Source organism: Bison bison, unplaced genomic scaffold (assembly GCF_000754665.1).
Source record: "Bison bison bison isolate TAMUID 2011002044 unplaced genomic scaffold, Bison_UMD1.0 scf7180017864039, whole genome shotgun sequence".
Classification (NCBI taxonomy): Eukaryota; Metazoa; Chordata; class Mammalia; order Artiodactyla; family Bovidae; genus Bison; species Bison bison.
In genome coordinates, this window is record NW_011494611.1 from 3,655,331 (window position 1) to 3,671,659 (window position 16,329).

The following is a 16,329-nucleotide window of genomic DNA, read 5'->3' on the forward strand; positions in this document are numbered from 1 at the left end:
AGTTTCTTCACTTTCTGCCATAAGGGTGGTGTCATCTGCATATCTGAGGTTATTGATATTTCTCCCAGCAATCTTGATTCCAGCTTGTGCTTCCTCCAGCCCAGTGTTTCTCATGATGTACTCTTCATATAAGCTAAATAAGCAGGGTGACAATATACAGCCTTGATGTACTCCTTTTCCTATTTGGAATTAGTCTGTTGTTCCACGTCCAGTTCTAACTGTTGCTTCCTGACCTGGATACAGGTTTCTCAAGAGGCAGGTCAGGTGGTTTGGTATTCCCTTCCTGTAGCCATCCACAAATGGACAGGCTCCTAAACAAAGGCATTTGGTTTAACATTCAGGCAGAGGGGAGGGTTCCTGAAGCAGGCCATTGTGTATGTGTTAGTCGCTCAGTCGTGTCCAACTCTTTTCGACACCATGGACTGTAACCCACCAGACTCCTCTGTCCATGGAATTCTCCAAGCAAGAATACTGCAGTGGGTAGCCATTCCCTTCTCCAGGGGATCTTCCCAACCCAAGGATCAAACCTGGGTCTCCTGCATTGCAGGCAGATTCTTTACCATCTGAGTCACCAGGGAAGCCCCTTCATTAGGTATGGAAAATATAATTTTAGTGAACAAAAGCCACAGGAAGCAAAGGTTAAACTAAAATAAACAGATCCAATATGGAGTCAGTTCTTCCCTGTAACAAATTTACATTCTGAAATGGCACCACAAGTATATTTTACAGATTCCCACACACATGATATAATTTTCATTAGCTCCTACAATATGACATAGGTGGGAATGTGTTTATTTTTATAAAACTGGGATTATCTGTACATTCTTCTCTGTAATCTAACTTTTCACTTGTTTATGATGTTTGGTTTTGGTCTTTTTTTTTTTTTTTTTAACTTTTTAGTAGTGAACGTTTGAGAAAATTCTGTTGAAAAGGACTATCCCCGGCCTTTACTACTACGGGCTTTATTACCCCGCAGGCCTGCTCTTTAGTGGTGGCCCTTGTCTGCCTGCCTGTCTCTGATGTCAGGGCTGGAAACTATCTGACTGGGGCTTGCATGGTTTACAGGAATGGCAAGAAGTTTCTCAGCACTGTGGCTTCTTTTCTCCTGTGATGTATTCACAGCATAACCAGTCTCAACTGTCACCTTTAAGAGGGGCTAGGCCGTCTGCCACTGCTGAATGACAGCCTCAGACCACATAGCTGCCATGTGGTGAAGCCTAGGCCGCTGAGCAGAGAGTCTTCTCCACTTTGGCCAGACGAGATCCAAGAAGGGACTGGGTGAGACCAGGGCTTGTCTCCAGAAGGCTCTCAGGATCAGCCCACTTCAGAGGAATGACAGTATCAAACTAGACAAGCAGGAGAGAATACTGCTAAGGCAGTAAAAAGCCAAGAACTAGGTTTATATCAATATGTATATAAGGCAGAATTAGAGGCACTGGTTTCGTTACACTAAAGGGAGAAAAGGTCAGGGTAAAAGGCAGTATGTGAATTTGCCTTACTTACACCCACAGCATTCTATGTTGTGTCCTAATTGGCTGTCCATGACTGACTTCCACTCTCATTTTTTTATTCAAAAATACTCAGTGATTACAAAAAGAAAGAAAGAAATACAACCATGGGAAAAATCACCATAAAGGATCACCTCCATCCTTAAATGCATCAGTATTTGGCAGGTGAGAAGTGAATATAATGACCAGAAGTGGCTGTTTAAAAAGAAAAAAAGGAAAAAGTACAACCAAGGCAAAAATATTCCAAGAGCATAACTGAGCTGCCCAATACTACAGCCACAAAGACATAGTACCGTGGGTACTAAAATTTAAAGTTAAAATTAAATTGTAAAATCAACTCTACTTCAATACAAAATTTAAAAAAATTTTAATGTTATTCACAGGAAAGAAAAAGTGGTTCAAAATAATAGTTTGTCTAGTGCCTATCTCATCGGAGAAGGCAATGGCACCCCACTCCAGTACTCTTGCCTGGAAAGTCCCATGGACAGAGGAGCCTGGAAGGTCCCTGAGGGTCGGACACAACTGAGCGGCTTCCCTTTCACTTTTCACTTTCATGCATTGGAGAAGGAAATGGCAACCCACTCCAGTGTTCTTGCCTGGAGAATCCCAGGGACGGGGGAGCCTGGTGGGCTGCTGTCTATGGGGTCGCACACAGTCGGACACGACTGAAGCGACTTAGCAGCAGTAGCAGCAGCAAATAGTCAATGCCATACCTTCTTTTTCTCTAAAGAAAAAAAAGTGTTTCACAGCCCAACAGATTCTAAGAAACAACAGGGCAGGAAAAAAATCCTGACAATTACTCTTAAATATGAAGATCTTAAAGCTCAGGGTCTGGCTTTCTAATGAACAGACCCACCCAGAAGAAGCACCCCCACCACACACACAGTTAGAATTAAATACAATTTAAAAATCAAAATCAGTTCTTCACTTGCACTAGCCAAATTTCAGGTGCTTAATAACCACAAGTGGCCGGGGACTAGGAGATGGTACAGAGAAGATACAGAACACTACCATCATAGTAGAATGTTTTATTGCAGCACTATGCTAGATGCTGTGTTAACACGGCAATCGATCCAGGTGGGATCTATCAGCCACTGCCCACATGGAACTCCCAATCAAGTGAGAAAGACAAGAAAATGAAAAATCATGCTCGATGGTGGAAAGTGTGGGGGCTTTGCAAGCACAAAGGAAAGATGGCTAACTCAGGCTGGAGGAAGAGAGGTATGGTGGGGAAGACTGTGGGCAGAGAGGGAGATGGCCTTTAAGCTGAGGATAGTGAGGCAGAGACAGGTGATCAATGTAAGGACTGTGGACAGAGGGAACACCTGTGCAAGGATTCACAAGTGACAGCTGAATAAGCCAGGGAGCTGCAAGTGGCTTCAACCACTGAAGCGTATAGTATGGGTGGTGGAGGAGGACGTTGAGATTCAAAGACAAAGTATATTCCAAACCTTACAGAACCTGATGAAGGAATTTGGATATTAGTTATCTTTTGTGTATAATAAACCATCCCAAAGCTTAGTGGCTTAAACAGCTGTTTATTTGCTCACAGTTCTGGGGGTGGCAAATTGGGCTGAGCTCAACGGGGCTGTTTTTCTGGCTGATCTAAAATAGCCTCACTCAGGGACGTCCCTGGTGATTCAGTGGCTAAGACTTTGCATTGCCAAGGTAGAGGGCACAAGTTCGGTTCTTGGTCAGATAACTAAGATCCCACATGCCATGCAGTGCACAGAAAAAAATTTTTTTTTAGTTAAAATAGTCTCAGTCATACAGCTGGCATTTGGTGCTATCTATTGGATGGGCCGTGTGTGTTAAACAGGCTAGCTTGGGCTTCTTCCTGTGGTGGCAATATTTCAAGAAGGTGAGAGCAGAAACTACTTGGCATTTGAGGCATAAACTCACCAGACAAGTTCAAGGCCAGCTCTGATAGGAGAAGCTACAAAGAACTTGTGGCCATTTTTAGTCTATCACACTGGGATGATGTTGGCCTGAAGCAGGGTGGTGGGTATAGAGAAGCAGAGAGATTTTTATTTTTTGGATATTTAGGAGTCAGAATTGAGAAGTCTTGGGGATTGTTCTGGAACACAGAGGAGAGGGTGAAATTACAAATGACTCCTAGATCCTTTGGCTTAGGTGATTGATGAATGGTGGTGCCCAGTACTCAGACAGAAAAGAGGAAGAACAGGTTTGGGGGGAAGATAATGTTTCCAGTGTGAGTCATGTCAAGGATGAAATGTCTTTTAGACATCTAGGTGGAAGTAGGCAGGAAGCAGGTGGATATGCAGATCGAAGGAGAAATCTGGCTAGAGATACCAGTTTGGGAATCTCTGGTGCCTTTGGCCTAAGGCATCTTCCAGCGGGTCTGCAAACTCAGAGCTGGAACATATTACCAGGCAGGGAGGGACCTGGTAAGTCAACTCTGTAGCCGCGCTAAGCCTAACCTAGTATCCCAGGCAAAGTAATCAGTCTCTCCTGGTTGAAAGTTGCCAGGCTGTTATGAGAAACAGGGATGAAGTTTCTAGGCAGAGTACTCGGCTCTAAACTAAGATTAATGTTGTAAATGGCAAGATGGTAGGTCCCAGCTCCTGTCAGGAGGAAATCTCCTAACAACAGACCACTAACTGATAAAGTAATGAATGTATCGTCACTAAGGGAGCATTAACAGAGGCTAGAGAAACTGTGATGCAGAGGCTTGGAGGGGATTCCCTCTCTGGGTCCAATGATGGACCTCCATGGCCAGCCCTGACACTCTATGAAGGTAAATTTCCCTCACCATCTCAACTTCTGATCCTACAGATACCTAACTTTCAGAAACTCCATGAGTCTTCATTGAAGGCAGTTTTGCTGGGAGATCAGCACTGCAGGAGGCACCTATTAGGGTGCAAAAGAAATGTTGACTAGGGTCCTTGCCATTTATTCATTTGTTTATTCATTCAACACACATTCAACCAGCCGCTAGCAAATCCTGTGCTCTGTACTAGGAACAGAGAGATGACAAGACTCTAATCTAGAAGAAACTCAACTGTAACCACAAAAACTGTCTTGTAGCTGCTGTTAGTTTCTAGAACCGTCTTCCCAATGGATCTCAAGAAGTACTCCAGGGTCTCCTTGCTATGGTGTTGGGCTGTAAAGGTTTGATGAAAGAAAGAAAGAAAGAAAGGAATGGAGGTGTCTGAGACCTGGAGAAATGTACAAGGGAGGGATCTCTGCCTGAGCGGAATAAGGGAAAACTCCTAAGAAATAAAGCAACATCCCTATCTGAATGAATAGTTAAAAAGAAGACATTTATTAAGTGCTTTCTCAGTGGCTATTACAGTGATACATGGTTTCCTTGTATTATACAGATTCTCTGGCATTGGTGATCTTGAACACATCAATCCTATTTTCTGGAACCTTGTCCACGCACTGTTGCAGTAAGAAGGCGGCGGGGCGCTCTCAGCTCAACCCCCGAGAGACGTCAGGCGAGCGGAACCCGGGTTCGGTGGCTGGCGAGGGCGCCCGGAGGGTTTTCGCAGGACTCCAGACCTAGCGACGCGCACTTCGTTGCTAAGGGCGGAGGCGCCGGAGGCTGCGGATGCCGTTGGGTTCGGCGTCCTCGTTGGGCCTCAGCTCCCGGCCCGGCCGGCCCGCCGGTGGGTATGGAGCCCGAGGCGGGAGGAAAGGGCGCAGCTGATGGGAGGGGAAGTGGGAACCCTCGCGCTCTCCGAGCCGAAGCCGCCTGACTGGCTGAAGCGGGGAGGGCGTTCCCGGGGCCCACCTTGGGTTGGGTGGCCTTACATCCAGTCTTGGGTGAACACCCCTCCATCCATTCCCCACCCCCCACCCCCCACCCCCCCAGCCTCATCAAAAATAAGCTTGGGCCAAACGCTTAGAAGAGGCGCAGGGCATTTGTGTGATCTGAAAGGAAAAACTAAACAGAGTTTGTCCCCACAATTTGGGGCAACCTTGGGAGTTCTGACGTAGTGCTGATTCCCTAAATGATCTTGGGCAAGACCCTCTTATTCTCTGAGACGCTCTTTCCCCTACCGGTACCATTGGAAGGTCATATCGGACCATTTCCTACTGGCTTCTACCTGTGGTTTTGTTTCTGTTTGAGCTTTGGTTTTAGATTTCTTGGTCTTCCAGAGTGTAGTTTAGATAAGTGCAGAAGGAGATTTGGGGCGAAGGAGGGGGATATGAAATCATCATTTACATGAACAGTGGACCAGTAGTCCAGCTGAATAAGATCCAGTGCCCCAGCTTCACCCCTTTGTGACCTTTGGAAATGGAAAAAAGTGAAAGTGTTAGTCACTGTTTGTGACCCAGTTGACTGCCGCCCAAGCTCCTCTGTCTGTGGAATTCTCCAGGCAAGAATACTGGATGGAGTGTGTTGCTGTTCCCTTCTCCAGGGGATCTAACTGACCCTGGGATCAAACCCGGGTCTTGTGCATTGCAGGCAGATTCCTTACCATCTGAGTCTCCAGTCCCAGTTTCTTTATGAAAAGTGACAGGTGGAAATATTCTGGAGTGTACCAAGGAATGTTGCACTGGAAAGTTAAAAGAGAATTCTCTGAATTATGCTTAGAGTGACCATTGAGGGGCTTTCCTGGCAATTCAGTGGTTAAGGTTTCATGCTTCCACTGCAGGGGGCACAGGTTGGATCCCTGGTGAGGGTTCTAAGATCCCACATGATCCACAGTGAGGCCAAAAAGTTAAATAAGATAAAAATTTAAAAAGAGAGTGACCACTGAGGATCTTAAAGGCCTTTGGAGAGTAGCTTGGGGCAGAAATGAGTCCTAGGATTCAGATTTAGGCCTGATTTGACCTGGAATCAAGTCCTCTATGTGGAACGGGTCAGAGTAACTGCTACCTGGAAAATCTGTTATTGGACAGTGTTAAACGACCCGAATATTGCTGGGGGCTTCCCAGGTGGCACTAGTAGTAAAGAACCCACCTGCCAATTCAGGAGACATAAGAGACATGCCTTTGATCCCTGGGTTGGAAAGATCTTCTGGAGGAGGGCATAGCAACCCACTCCAGTATTCTTGCCTGGAGAATCCCACGGACTGAGGAGCCTTGTGGGCTTTGGTCCACAGGGTTGCAGAGTCAAACACACCTGAAGCAATTTAGCGTGTATGCACATATTGTTGCTGCTGCTGCTGCTGCTTCAGTCGTGTCCGACTCTGTGCGACCCCATAGACGGCAGCCCACCAGACTCCCCCGTCCCTGGGATTCTCCAGGCAAGAACACTGGAGTGGGTTGTCATTTCCTTCTCCAACGCATGAAAGTGAAAAGTGAAAGTGAAGTCACTCAGTCGTGTCCGACTTTTAGCGGCCCCATGGACTGCAGCCCACCAGGCTCCTCCGTGCATGGGATTTTCCAGGCAAGAGTACTGGAGTGGGGTGCCATTGCCTTCTCTGCACATATTGTTAGGTCCTTAAAAAAAGCTTGCCAAGCAGACTCTCCCACCTTAGTATTCCATTCATTCATTCATTCAAGAGATATTTGCCTTGCATCTGTTTTCCTAGGCCATGCTTAAAGCGTAAATACAAAAATGAATAAGACATTTTCCTTCCTCTCAAGTATACTGCAGGTTCACAATATAAACTATGGCAGATAACTTGAATAGTGTTTTCATTTCTTAGTCTACAGCAACATGGACATTATCCAAGTACATGTATTTTGTTCTCAAGATTTTAAATCGCCTTGCTATATCATATCTGGGCTTCCCGGGTGGTGCAGTGGTAAAGCATCCTCCTGCAATGCAGAAGGCACAAGAGACGCAGATTCAATCCCTGGGTCAGGAAGATTCCCCCGGAGAAGGATGGCAACCCACTCCAGTATTCTTGACTGGAAAATTCCATGGACAGAGGAGCCTGGCGAGCTACAGTCAGTGGGGATGCAAAGAGTCAGACACAACTGAGCGAGTGGGAGCATCCTTTCCTTTCACATAATATCTAACATAATGAATTCTTAGCCTTAGTGTGATCAGTCACTCTGGTCAGGAGACATAATTGGCTTCAGTTTAATATACTCCAGACTCACTTTCACATGTGTATACTCTCTGTGTATATTTGTAATGTATGTTTAATATGTGTGTATTAAGAGTAGAATTAATAATAGTGAACATTGCCGCTTTTAGCATTGCTATCTCTGTCAATCCAGTAACCATTCTGGTAGTCATCATTTGTTACTAACAATCTGCAGCTGGAACCAAGAGCTTGAAATGCACTAGCTTTTGCAGAGAGGGAGTATAGTAAGCTGGTAGGGAGCAAAGCCCCTGGAGTCCAAATGCCTGTACTCAGGTTTCAGCTAGGACACTTACTTGCAACTTATGTGTAAACTTGGGCAAGTAATTTAACATCTCTGTGCCTGACTTTTCTCATCTGCAAAATGAAGAGAGTAACGTCTATCTCAGAGGCTTGTGGAATAGATTAAATGAGTTAAATATAAAGCGCTTAAAAAAGTCCTTGGCATATTTTAAGTGCTGTTTTAAAAAATATTTATTTATTTATTTGTTTGGATTTCCCAGGTGGCTCAGTGGAAAAGAATCCCCCTGTGATGCAGGAGACTTGGGTTTGGTCCCTGGGTCAGGAAGATCCCCTGGAGGAGGATGGCAACCCACTCTAGTATTCTTGCCTGGAAAATCCCATGGACAGAGGAGCCTAGCAGGTTGAAGTCCATGGGGTCGCAAAGAGTCGGACCCAACCTAGCTACTAACCAAGAGCAACAGCCAATTTATTTGGTTGCTCTGGGTCTTAGTTTTAGCACACGGGATCTTTAGTTGCGGTGTGTGAGATCTGGTTCCCTGACCAGGGGTGGCATCCTGGCCCTCTGCATTGAGAGCTTGGAGTCTTAGTCATTGGACCACCAGAGATGTCCCTAAGTGCTATTTTTAATCTTCACAGAAGCTGAGTGTAGAGATATTATCCTGTTTTACACATTGGAAACTGAGACTTAGAGAGGTTCAGGAACTTGCCCTAGACTGAACGAAGCAGAACTATAATTCAGACGCAGGCCTCATTTCAAGGCTAATGCGCCTAATGAAATATTATTCTGACTGTTTTGTGCTGCTCTTAGTAATTAGAATAAGATCAATCAATAATTAGAGTTTATCTGAATGCTTAAAATTTAGTTGTTAAAATGCTGTAAAGCTGTTTCTTCTTTGTAGATGTTTATAGTGGAAATTCTGGGCTAGAAGTCAAGAGCTCTACCTAGTTAGAATTTTGAGCAAATGATGTTTCTGCCCATATTCTGCAGATCTTTAAATAAAGAGTTTATATGTGATGATTTTGAGAAACTGTTTCTACTTAAAGTAATATTTTAAAAATTCATACTTAAAGTATTATTTTAAACAGAAGAATTTGCCTTTCTCACAAAAACAGTAAGCTTGGAAGTAAGCAGTCACTCCTGAAGATTTTTGACGAATGAAAATATTACTATGAGTAAAATAAAAATATTTAATGATGAGTTTAAATATATCCTGTTTTGCATATTTAAAAATAGTTGTATAATTAACATTATGGTATAGTTTCCCTAAGTATTGGAAATGTGCAAGTTATAAAATCTTTGAATTTTGCAAGATAAATCTTTGTGAGGGGAAATGACACTTAACAATGTCTTTAACAGTTTCTTATTTACCTTGTAAGTCTCCTTTCAGTACAAACATATGGTTAGAGAAGAGATTAATCTAATTGTCTTTTCACTAATTACAGAGATTAGGAAGTGGCTGCCTGAACTATTTTCCAAAGGATAGCTTTACAAAGCAGCAGCTCACCAAGTTTACAAAGTTTACAACTTTACAAATACGGCAGTTCACCAAGAAGATCCCACTGGTTTGGGTGTAAGTAATTCTAAAGATTTTCTTTTCCGTAGATTGTCCCATGAATATGCTTCAGATAGGAAGTATGGCTCTCAGAAGATACCAGCTAAAAATCCAATCAGTTTTAAGCAGAGTCAATCCATTTATAGCATCAGTGACCTAGATCTGTGGGTGGCATCTGTCCTTAGTTTGATGGCAGTGTTAAAAAATGGGTTAGGTTGGCAAATAGGAAGCCCTGCAATCTCTTATCTAACTACAGCAGTACAACACTGCAAGCTTTTTGAAAACTATCCTGGAATTTTTCCTGGGGACATATTTGTGGTAACTGAAAAACTAGGTTCCCCTCTTGATGAGTGTCAAGCCAAAAATACACAGCCAAGCCAAAGAGCAGAAGAAAGGATTTACAACTTGCAGCAAGTTGAGAGAACAGGGATACTTGCCCAAACTGTGTCTCTCGGAACAGCAAAACTGGAGAAGTTTTAAGATAAGAGTGCACGCATATATACGAAACGGCTCAGGTGGTGTATGCATATTCATAAGGGGCTTGAGTAGAGGAGAGTTCAGCATAAATTTGGGACACAGGTTGTCAGAATCACAGCTTTAGTTGATTAAGTCACCAGGGTCAGCAGAGGTCAGCATCATCATTCCTTAAGTACCAGATAGTCTTGTGGTTCGGAGAAGGCAATGGCACCCCACTCCAGTACTCTTGTCTGGAAAATCCCATGGATGGGGGAGCCTGGTGGGCTACAGTCCATGGGGTCGCACAGAGTCGGACACAACTGAAGAGACTTAGCAGCAGCAGCAGCAGTCTTGTGATTGAGTGTTTGAGGGGGTTTGGATCCTGCACTATAGCTCAAGAACGTGCCTCTTGCTATCCTGTACCTTCGAAACAGAACCGGGAGTCCTTTTTTAAAAATTTTAAACATTATCTAGTATTTCAGCTCTGCTGGGTCTTTGTTGCTGCATGGGCTTTCTCTGCTTGTGGTGTGTGGGTTTCTCATTGCAGTAGCTTCTCTTGTTGCAGAGCACAGGTTCTAACAGGCTTCAGTAGTCATGGCTCCCAGGCTCTAAAGCACAGGCTCAGTTGTTGTGATGCACAGGCTTAGTTGCTTTGTGGCATGTGGGATCTTCCTGGACCAAGGGTCAAACCTGTGTTCCCTGCACTGGCAGGGGAATTCCTTACACCTGAGCCACCAGGGAAGCCAAAGAACTGGGAATTTTTACAATTGATTTATCATCTCCCTGGAGAAGGAAATGGCAACCCACTCCAGTATTCTTGCCTAGAAAATCCCATGGATGGAGGAGTCTGGGAGGCTACAGTCCATGGAGTTGCAAAGAATCGGACACGACTGAGTGCCTTCACTTGATGTGGTCAAGAGCAAGCCTCTGGCCAGGCTTAGATCACAAAATGTCTAGGCCTATAATGGTTCTCTATGTCGAAGAAGTTCCATCTGGTTCTCTTCCTCTGGGAACCCTCTGGTCTATCCGGCAACACTTGTGCTTGTTACAGAGAACCCTACATCATCTGAACTAGAAGAGCCCTTCAGTTCAGTTCAGTCGCTCAGTCGTGTCCAACTCTTTTCGATCCCATTAACCGCAGCACGCCAGGCCTCCCTGTCCAACACCAACTCCCAGAGTTTACCCAAACCCATGTTCATTGAGTCGGTGATGCCATCCAGCCATCTCATCCTCTATCGTCCCCTTCTCCTCCTGCCCCCAATCCCTCCCAGCATCAGAGTCTTCTCCGATGAGTCAACTCTTTGCATGAGGTGGCCAAAGTTTTGGAGTTTCAGCTTCAGCATCATTCCTTCCAAAGAAATCCCAGGGCTGATCTCCTTCAGAATGGACTGGTTGGATCTCCTTGCAGTCCAAGGGACTCTCAAGAGTCTTCTCCAATACCACAGTTCAAAAGCATCAATTCTTCGGCACTCAGCTTTCTTCACAGTCCAATTCTCACATCCAGAGCCCTTAGGTTTGCTGTTTCACAACACATGTGTCTGTCACATCGTGCAAGCCGCTTGAAGTACAGAGAAGGATATGAGAGTCCGTCGTCTTACGGAGCATCCAGTCTGCTCGTAATCTTGGAGTCTGGTGTCCGTGTTTATGCATTAGAGGAGGAGCTCCACGACACACGACACACGTGAGACGAGGCGAGCCTGGCGCCAGAGCCCAGAGCTCTTGATGCCACTCGCCGTGTTCTGTCCACTGCATTTGCTTCTGTCCCTTGTCAACTTAAAGAATATTCACCACCTAAAAGTTGAGAGTTATGTTTTATTCGGTAGGAATTTTTAGGACTTCATGCTCGGGAGGCGACATCTCAAGTAATCCCAAGAGAACTATTCCAAGGAGGCGAGGGGGTGAGCTCAGATATATAGGAGTTTTGCAATAAAGGGCAGGTAGTCTGAACATCAAAAAATTATTGTTAATTAAAGAAAACCACACACACAAACAACAAAAAAAAGAAAACCAGATGCATCAAGTTAGGGAATTTAGCACTTTTCTATGTATGGGAAGATGCAAGAGTCTGGGCTCACTGAAATCATTCCTTGGATCTGCAGGATACTTTTCCTATCCTGAATTTCCTCAGGACTCACCAGCTCACCATAGTCTGTGGCTGCAACTCCTGATGACTGTGACATCCTTTGTTTCCCGATATGGCAGGAAATAGTCCATTTCTCACTGGTTACCTGTTCTTTTCAGGAGGTCAATTCTGGCAGCTTTCAAATGTAGGCTGAAATTCTTCTGGAAAGCTGTGGTGGGTTTTTTGTTGTTTTTTAAGTGTTTTGTTGTTGTTTTCATCTATTTTGTTGAAGTATAGTTGGTTTACAATGTGGTGTTTATTTCTGCTGTACAGTAAAGCAGTAGTTATGCATATATATACACATACTCGTTTTCATTCTGGTCTATCACCGAATGTCGGCTGTAGTTCCCTGTGTGATACAGCAGGACCTCAGTGCTCATCGATCCTGTGTGTGACCATCTGCACCTGATCGTCCTGAACTCCCAGTGCATCGCTGCCCCTCGCCCCTTGGCAGCCGCACGTCTGTTCTCTGTGTCTGTCAGTCTGTTTCTGCTTTGTAGGTAGGCTCATTTGTGTCATATTTCAGATTCCGTGTATAAGTGATAACATATGGGATCACTCCTCTTTCTGACTTACTTCACTAAGTGTGATCATCTCTAGTTGCATTCACACTGATGCAGATGGCATTATTTCATTCATTTTTGTGGCTGAGTAATATTCCATTGTGTGTCTATGTACTACATCTTCTTTATGCATTCATATGTCAGTGGGCATTTAGGTTGTTTTTATCTTGGCTATTATAAATAAATAGTGCTGCCATGAACATTAGGGTACACTTATATTTTCAAATTATGGCTTTCTCCATATATATGCCCAGGAATGGAATTGCAGGATCACATGGCAACTCTATCTTTAGTTTTTGAGGGACCTCCATAGAGTGGAAAACTGTGGGGTTTTTTTAAAGGTAAGGATATGGGACTTCCCTGGTGGTCCAATGGTTAAGACTCTGAGCTTCCGCTACAGGGATCCTGGGTTTGATCCCTGGTCTGGGAACTAGGATCCTGCATGGAGAATACTTGGTGAGTTTTAGCTGCTCTTTCTCGTTATAGACTATTCTTCCTAGAACTAGGTAGGCTCATCATTCCCATAAGAAACTCGTCTCCTAGCGTTTCTTTAAGCAGAGCCCTGGAAGAGATGGTGACTGGATACTCCCACCTCTACCCTCTGCCATCTCAGGGGACAGCTAATTGAGTAGCAGACGAACGTTACCCAGAGTAGCTGAGACTAGGTCCTAGTCATGTACCTGCAGTCCCATCAGATGTCCACACTGGCCACATATTCTGATCTTGATACTAAAACCGAGATATTTTAAAAATATTTACTTATTAACTCTTTTAAAAATAATAAACCTTATTGCATGTAAACATAAATAATTTTATGAAATATAAATATACTTTTGAAAACACACAAAAATGTTTGATTGGAAGAGAACAGTATTGTTTTACATTTTTGCAAATCTCTTTACTGTTTGGCTTAAACAGAAGACAGTTGGATCCTCATGTCTGCTTCTGCATTCAATCTATTGCAGTATGTTGTTTGCTTTGTAGTATAAGCAGAAAGTCAGGACTCACATGGAGACGTAGTTGGGAAAAGGATTTCACAGACTCCCTGCAAGGGTCTCAGGAACCCCCAGCAGTCCTGAGATCATACTGTGAGACCTGCCGGTCAGGTCATTACCTGTATTGTCTCCCGCGTCTCATTCTTATTACAGAATAACCTCATGACCCTGGAAAGTATTTAATAGCAGTCCCACAAGCTAGGAAGGTTATGGCCTTTTAGAATAACTAAAGCTCTTCTTCAAGAAGCTTACTGGTATAGATTGGTTTTTTTTTTTTTTTTTGGCCTTGCCTCAAAACTTATGGGATCTCAATAAGTGAAAGCGCCAAATCCTAACCAGTGGACCACCAGGGAATTCCCAGTACTTCATTCCTTTTAATGGCTGAAAAATGTTCCATGGTATGCGTAAACCACATTTTGTTTATTCATCCATTGATGGACACTTGGGTTGTTGCTAGCTTTTGACTGTTGTGAACAGTGCTGCTCTGAACATACATGTTTAAATTTTGGATTGAACACCTGTTTTCAATTCTTCGGACTATATACCCAGGAGTAGAATTGTTGGATCACATAGTGATTCTATATTTGACTTACTGGGGAGCATCTTAATATTTTTAAAGTTAGTTTTGTTTTTGTTTATCTGCAAATGCTGTATGGTGGGATGATGCCTTCCCAGGGCCATAAGAGTGTGAGGCAGGGAAAGGAGGAAAACCAAATGCCTACAGTTAGTCTTTTTTTAAAAAAAAAAAAAAGGTTTTAGCATAACCATAATACCTGCCGTTCTTGTGCCTCCCAGAGTTAACAGTGTGTATTCTTCTTTTTTACCAAACAGGGAACACAACTTCCAGCAGCCCCAAGGGATGCTGCTACTCAGGTGCCATCTGAAACGAGCTCTTCCCCAGAAGGTCTCGTGCAGGTTCTGTGCAGTGATGGGGAAACTGCAGAGCAAATTCAAACACAGCACTTACAAATACAGGTATAACAGTCTGCCCTTGGGTGGGATCCCCAGTTTTGTGCCCCATGACAATTCTTTCCTATAGAAAGAGAAGGCCTGGAGCCATCGTTGATGCTCTCCCTGAACAGTCAGTTTGGTCTGTTTCCTTTTGGATAAGAAACATCTTAGTTGCTAGTGCCTACAGCCCCATGGCGAGGGGTCCCACATCTTTGGGAATCATCTCTAGAGCAAGCAAAGACTCTGGGTTTCTTCCTTCATCAGACCCCAGTCACCCACTCATTCTGAGCATTTACAGAGTTAATAGTGCCATTTCTGGTGACATCAGTGTGTCTCCTTTCTCTACTCCCTTTCTGTCTTTCTCCTCAGCCTGGCCTTGTGGTCCACACTCTCTTCCCCTTGCTCCACTGTGCACCCTACACCGTGGGGCTCCTCATTTTCCATCCTCTCTTTAGCAGGCCTGATGGATTTATCGAAGAGAAGATTCAAACTAAAGCCTTTCAAGAGTATAGCCCAGCTCACGTGGATACCGTCTCTGTTGTTGCTGCTCTGAACTCAGACCTCTGTGTCTCCGGAGGAAAAGATAAGGTGGGGTTTGCAGTGCTTCCCAGGGAACCAGCTTATTGCAGAGAAGGGCAGATGTTTGGAAAGGAAGTGCTGGCTTTTCATTTCCGGCAGCAGGGTTGAATAGTGTAAAAATATGCGCTTTAGAGTTAAAAAGACTGGGTTTAAATTCCTAGTCTGCCGCTTCCTGTTACTTTGGGCAAGTCTTTTCATTTTCTTGAGCTTCAGGCTCCTTATTATTAAATGCGGGTAGTAATGCCAACCACCCGGGATAGTTGTGAGGATTAAATGGGAATGCCCTCAGCACTCTGCAAGACCACCCACATGCTTCTTATAAATGACAAATATTACTCCAGCCTATCCATTTTTACACCTGCATGCACACAGGAGTTATTTATCAGCAAAAGGAAAGTTCTAGTCTCTTTTATGCATCTCTTTTGCCAAAACATCTACCAATACTTAGAGACTGCTCCCATTTTCAGTGTAAATCTGGTTGCTTTATCTCCCTCATACCTGGATCTGTCATAGCACTCAGACCTAGGCTCTTGCTAGCAGAAATGCTGATTCTTTCATAACAAATAATGCCTCTAATCTTCAATGGCCATTTAGAATCTTCAGATTCCATTTTCATACTGTATTTCACTAATTCTAAGATGTGCGTGTTTCCACATTTTAACACCTCTGAAATCAGGATGCATCTAGAAATTGATAATAACATCATTTAATTGGCAGCATTTTGTTTTAACATCTAGACATGAAATTATATTTCTATGATCCTCAGCTGTGAGGGGTAGATGGTGCGAGGATTAGCCTCTCTATTTTGCAGGTTATGAAACTGGGATTTAACTAGGTCATAGTACTGAACTACAGAGATGGGCCAGAAAATGCTTCTGAATCCTGTTTAGGGGGAGAAATACAACAAAATACTAAAATGTGTTCCTGGAAAAAGGATGGGAAGACAATTTTCATAATGATTCTCTCTGGCAGATGGGATTATGGATGAGATTTTTTGAAATTAAAAAAAAAGTATGCGGACACTCCCTGGTGATCCAGTGGCTAAAACTCTATGCTCATAATGCAGGGGGCCCGGGTTCGAGCCCTGGTCTGTGAACTCTATCCCACGTGGTGCAACTAAAGACCCTGCGTGCTGCAGTGAAGAGTGAAGATCTCACACGCCTCAACTAAGACATGTCGCAGCCAAATAAATAAATATTAAAAAAATATATGATCTGTTTCACAACAGTGTAAATGTACTTTTATTTTTTTGGCCATGCCACATGGCGCGTGAGATCTTAGTTCGCCAGTTCAGTTCAGTCACTCAGTCGCGTCCGACTCTTTGCAACCCCATGGACTGCAGCACGCCAGG

At 43.9% G+C, this 16,329-nt stretch overlaps 1 protein-coding gene across 6 annotated transcripts in view; it reads left to right on the forward strand.

Annotated features, from left to right (window-relative positions):
• Nucleotides 1-5,059: 5,059 nt before the first annotated feature.
• Nucleotides 5,060-16,329, forward strand: part of WDR31 (WD repeat domain 31) — a 32,664-nt gene continuing 21,394 nt past the window's right edge. For 4 of the 6 annotated variants that reach the window (XM_010835175.1, XM_010835172.1, XM_010835169.1 and 1 more), the window contains exons 1-4: nucleotides 5,066-5,140; nucleotides 9,203-9,330; nucleotides 14,280-14,423; nucleotides 14,855-14,987. In XM_010835175.1, the coding sequence (XP_010833477.1) occupies nucleotides 14,308-14,423; nucleotides 14,855-14,987 (249 nt within the window). In that variant the 5' untranslated portion in view covers nucleotides 5,066-5,140; nucleotides 9,203-9,330; nucleotides 14,280-14,307. Of the gene's footprint in view, nucleotides 5,141-9,202; nucleotides 9,331-14,279; nucleotides 14,424-14,854; nucleotides 14,988-16,329 lie in introns of all 6 variants that reach the window. The other 2 variants (XM_010835171.1, XM_010835170.1) reach the window with 2 other exon arrangements.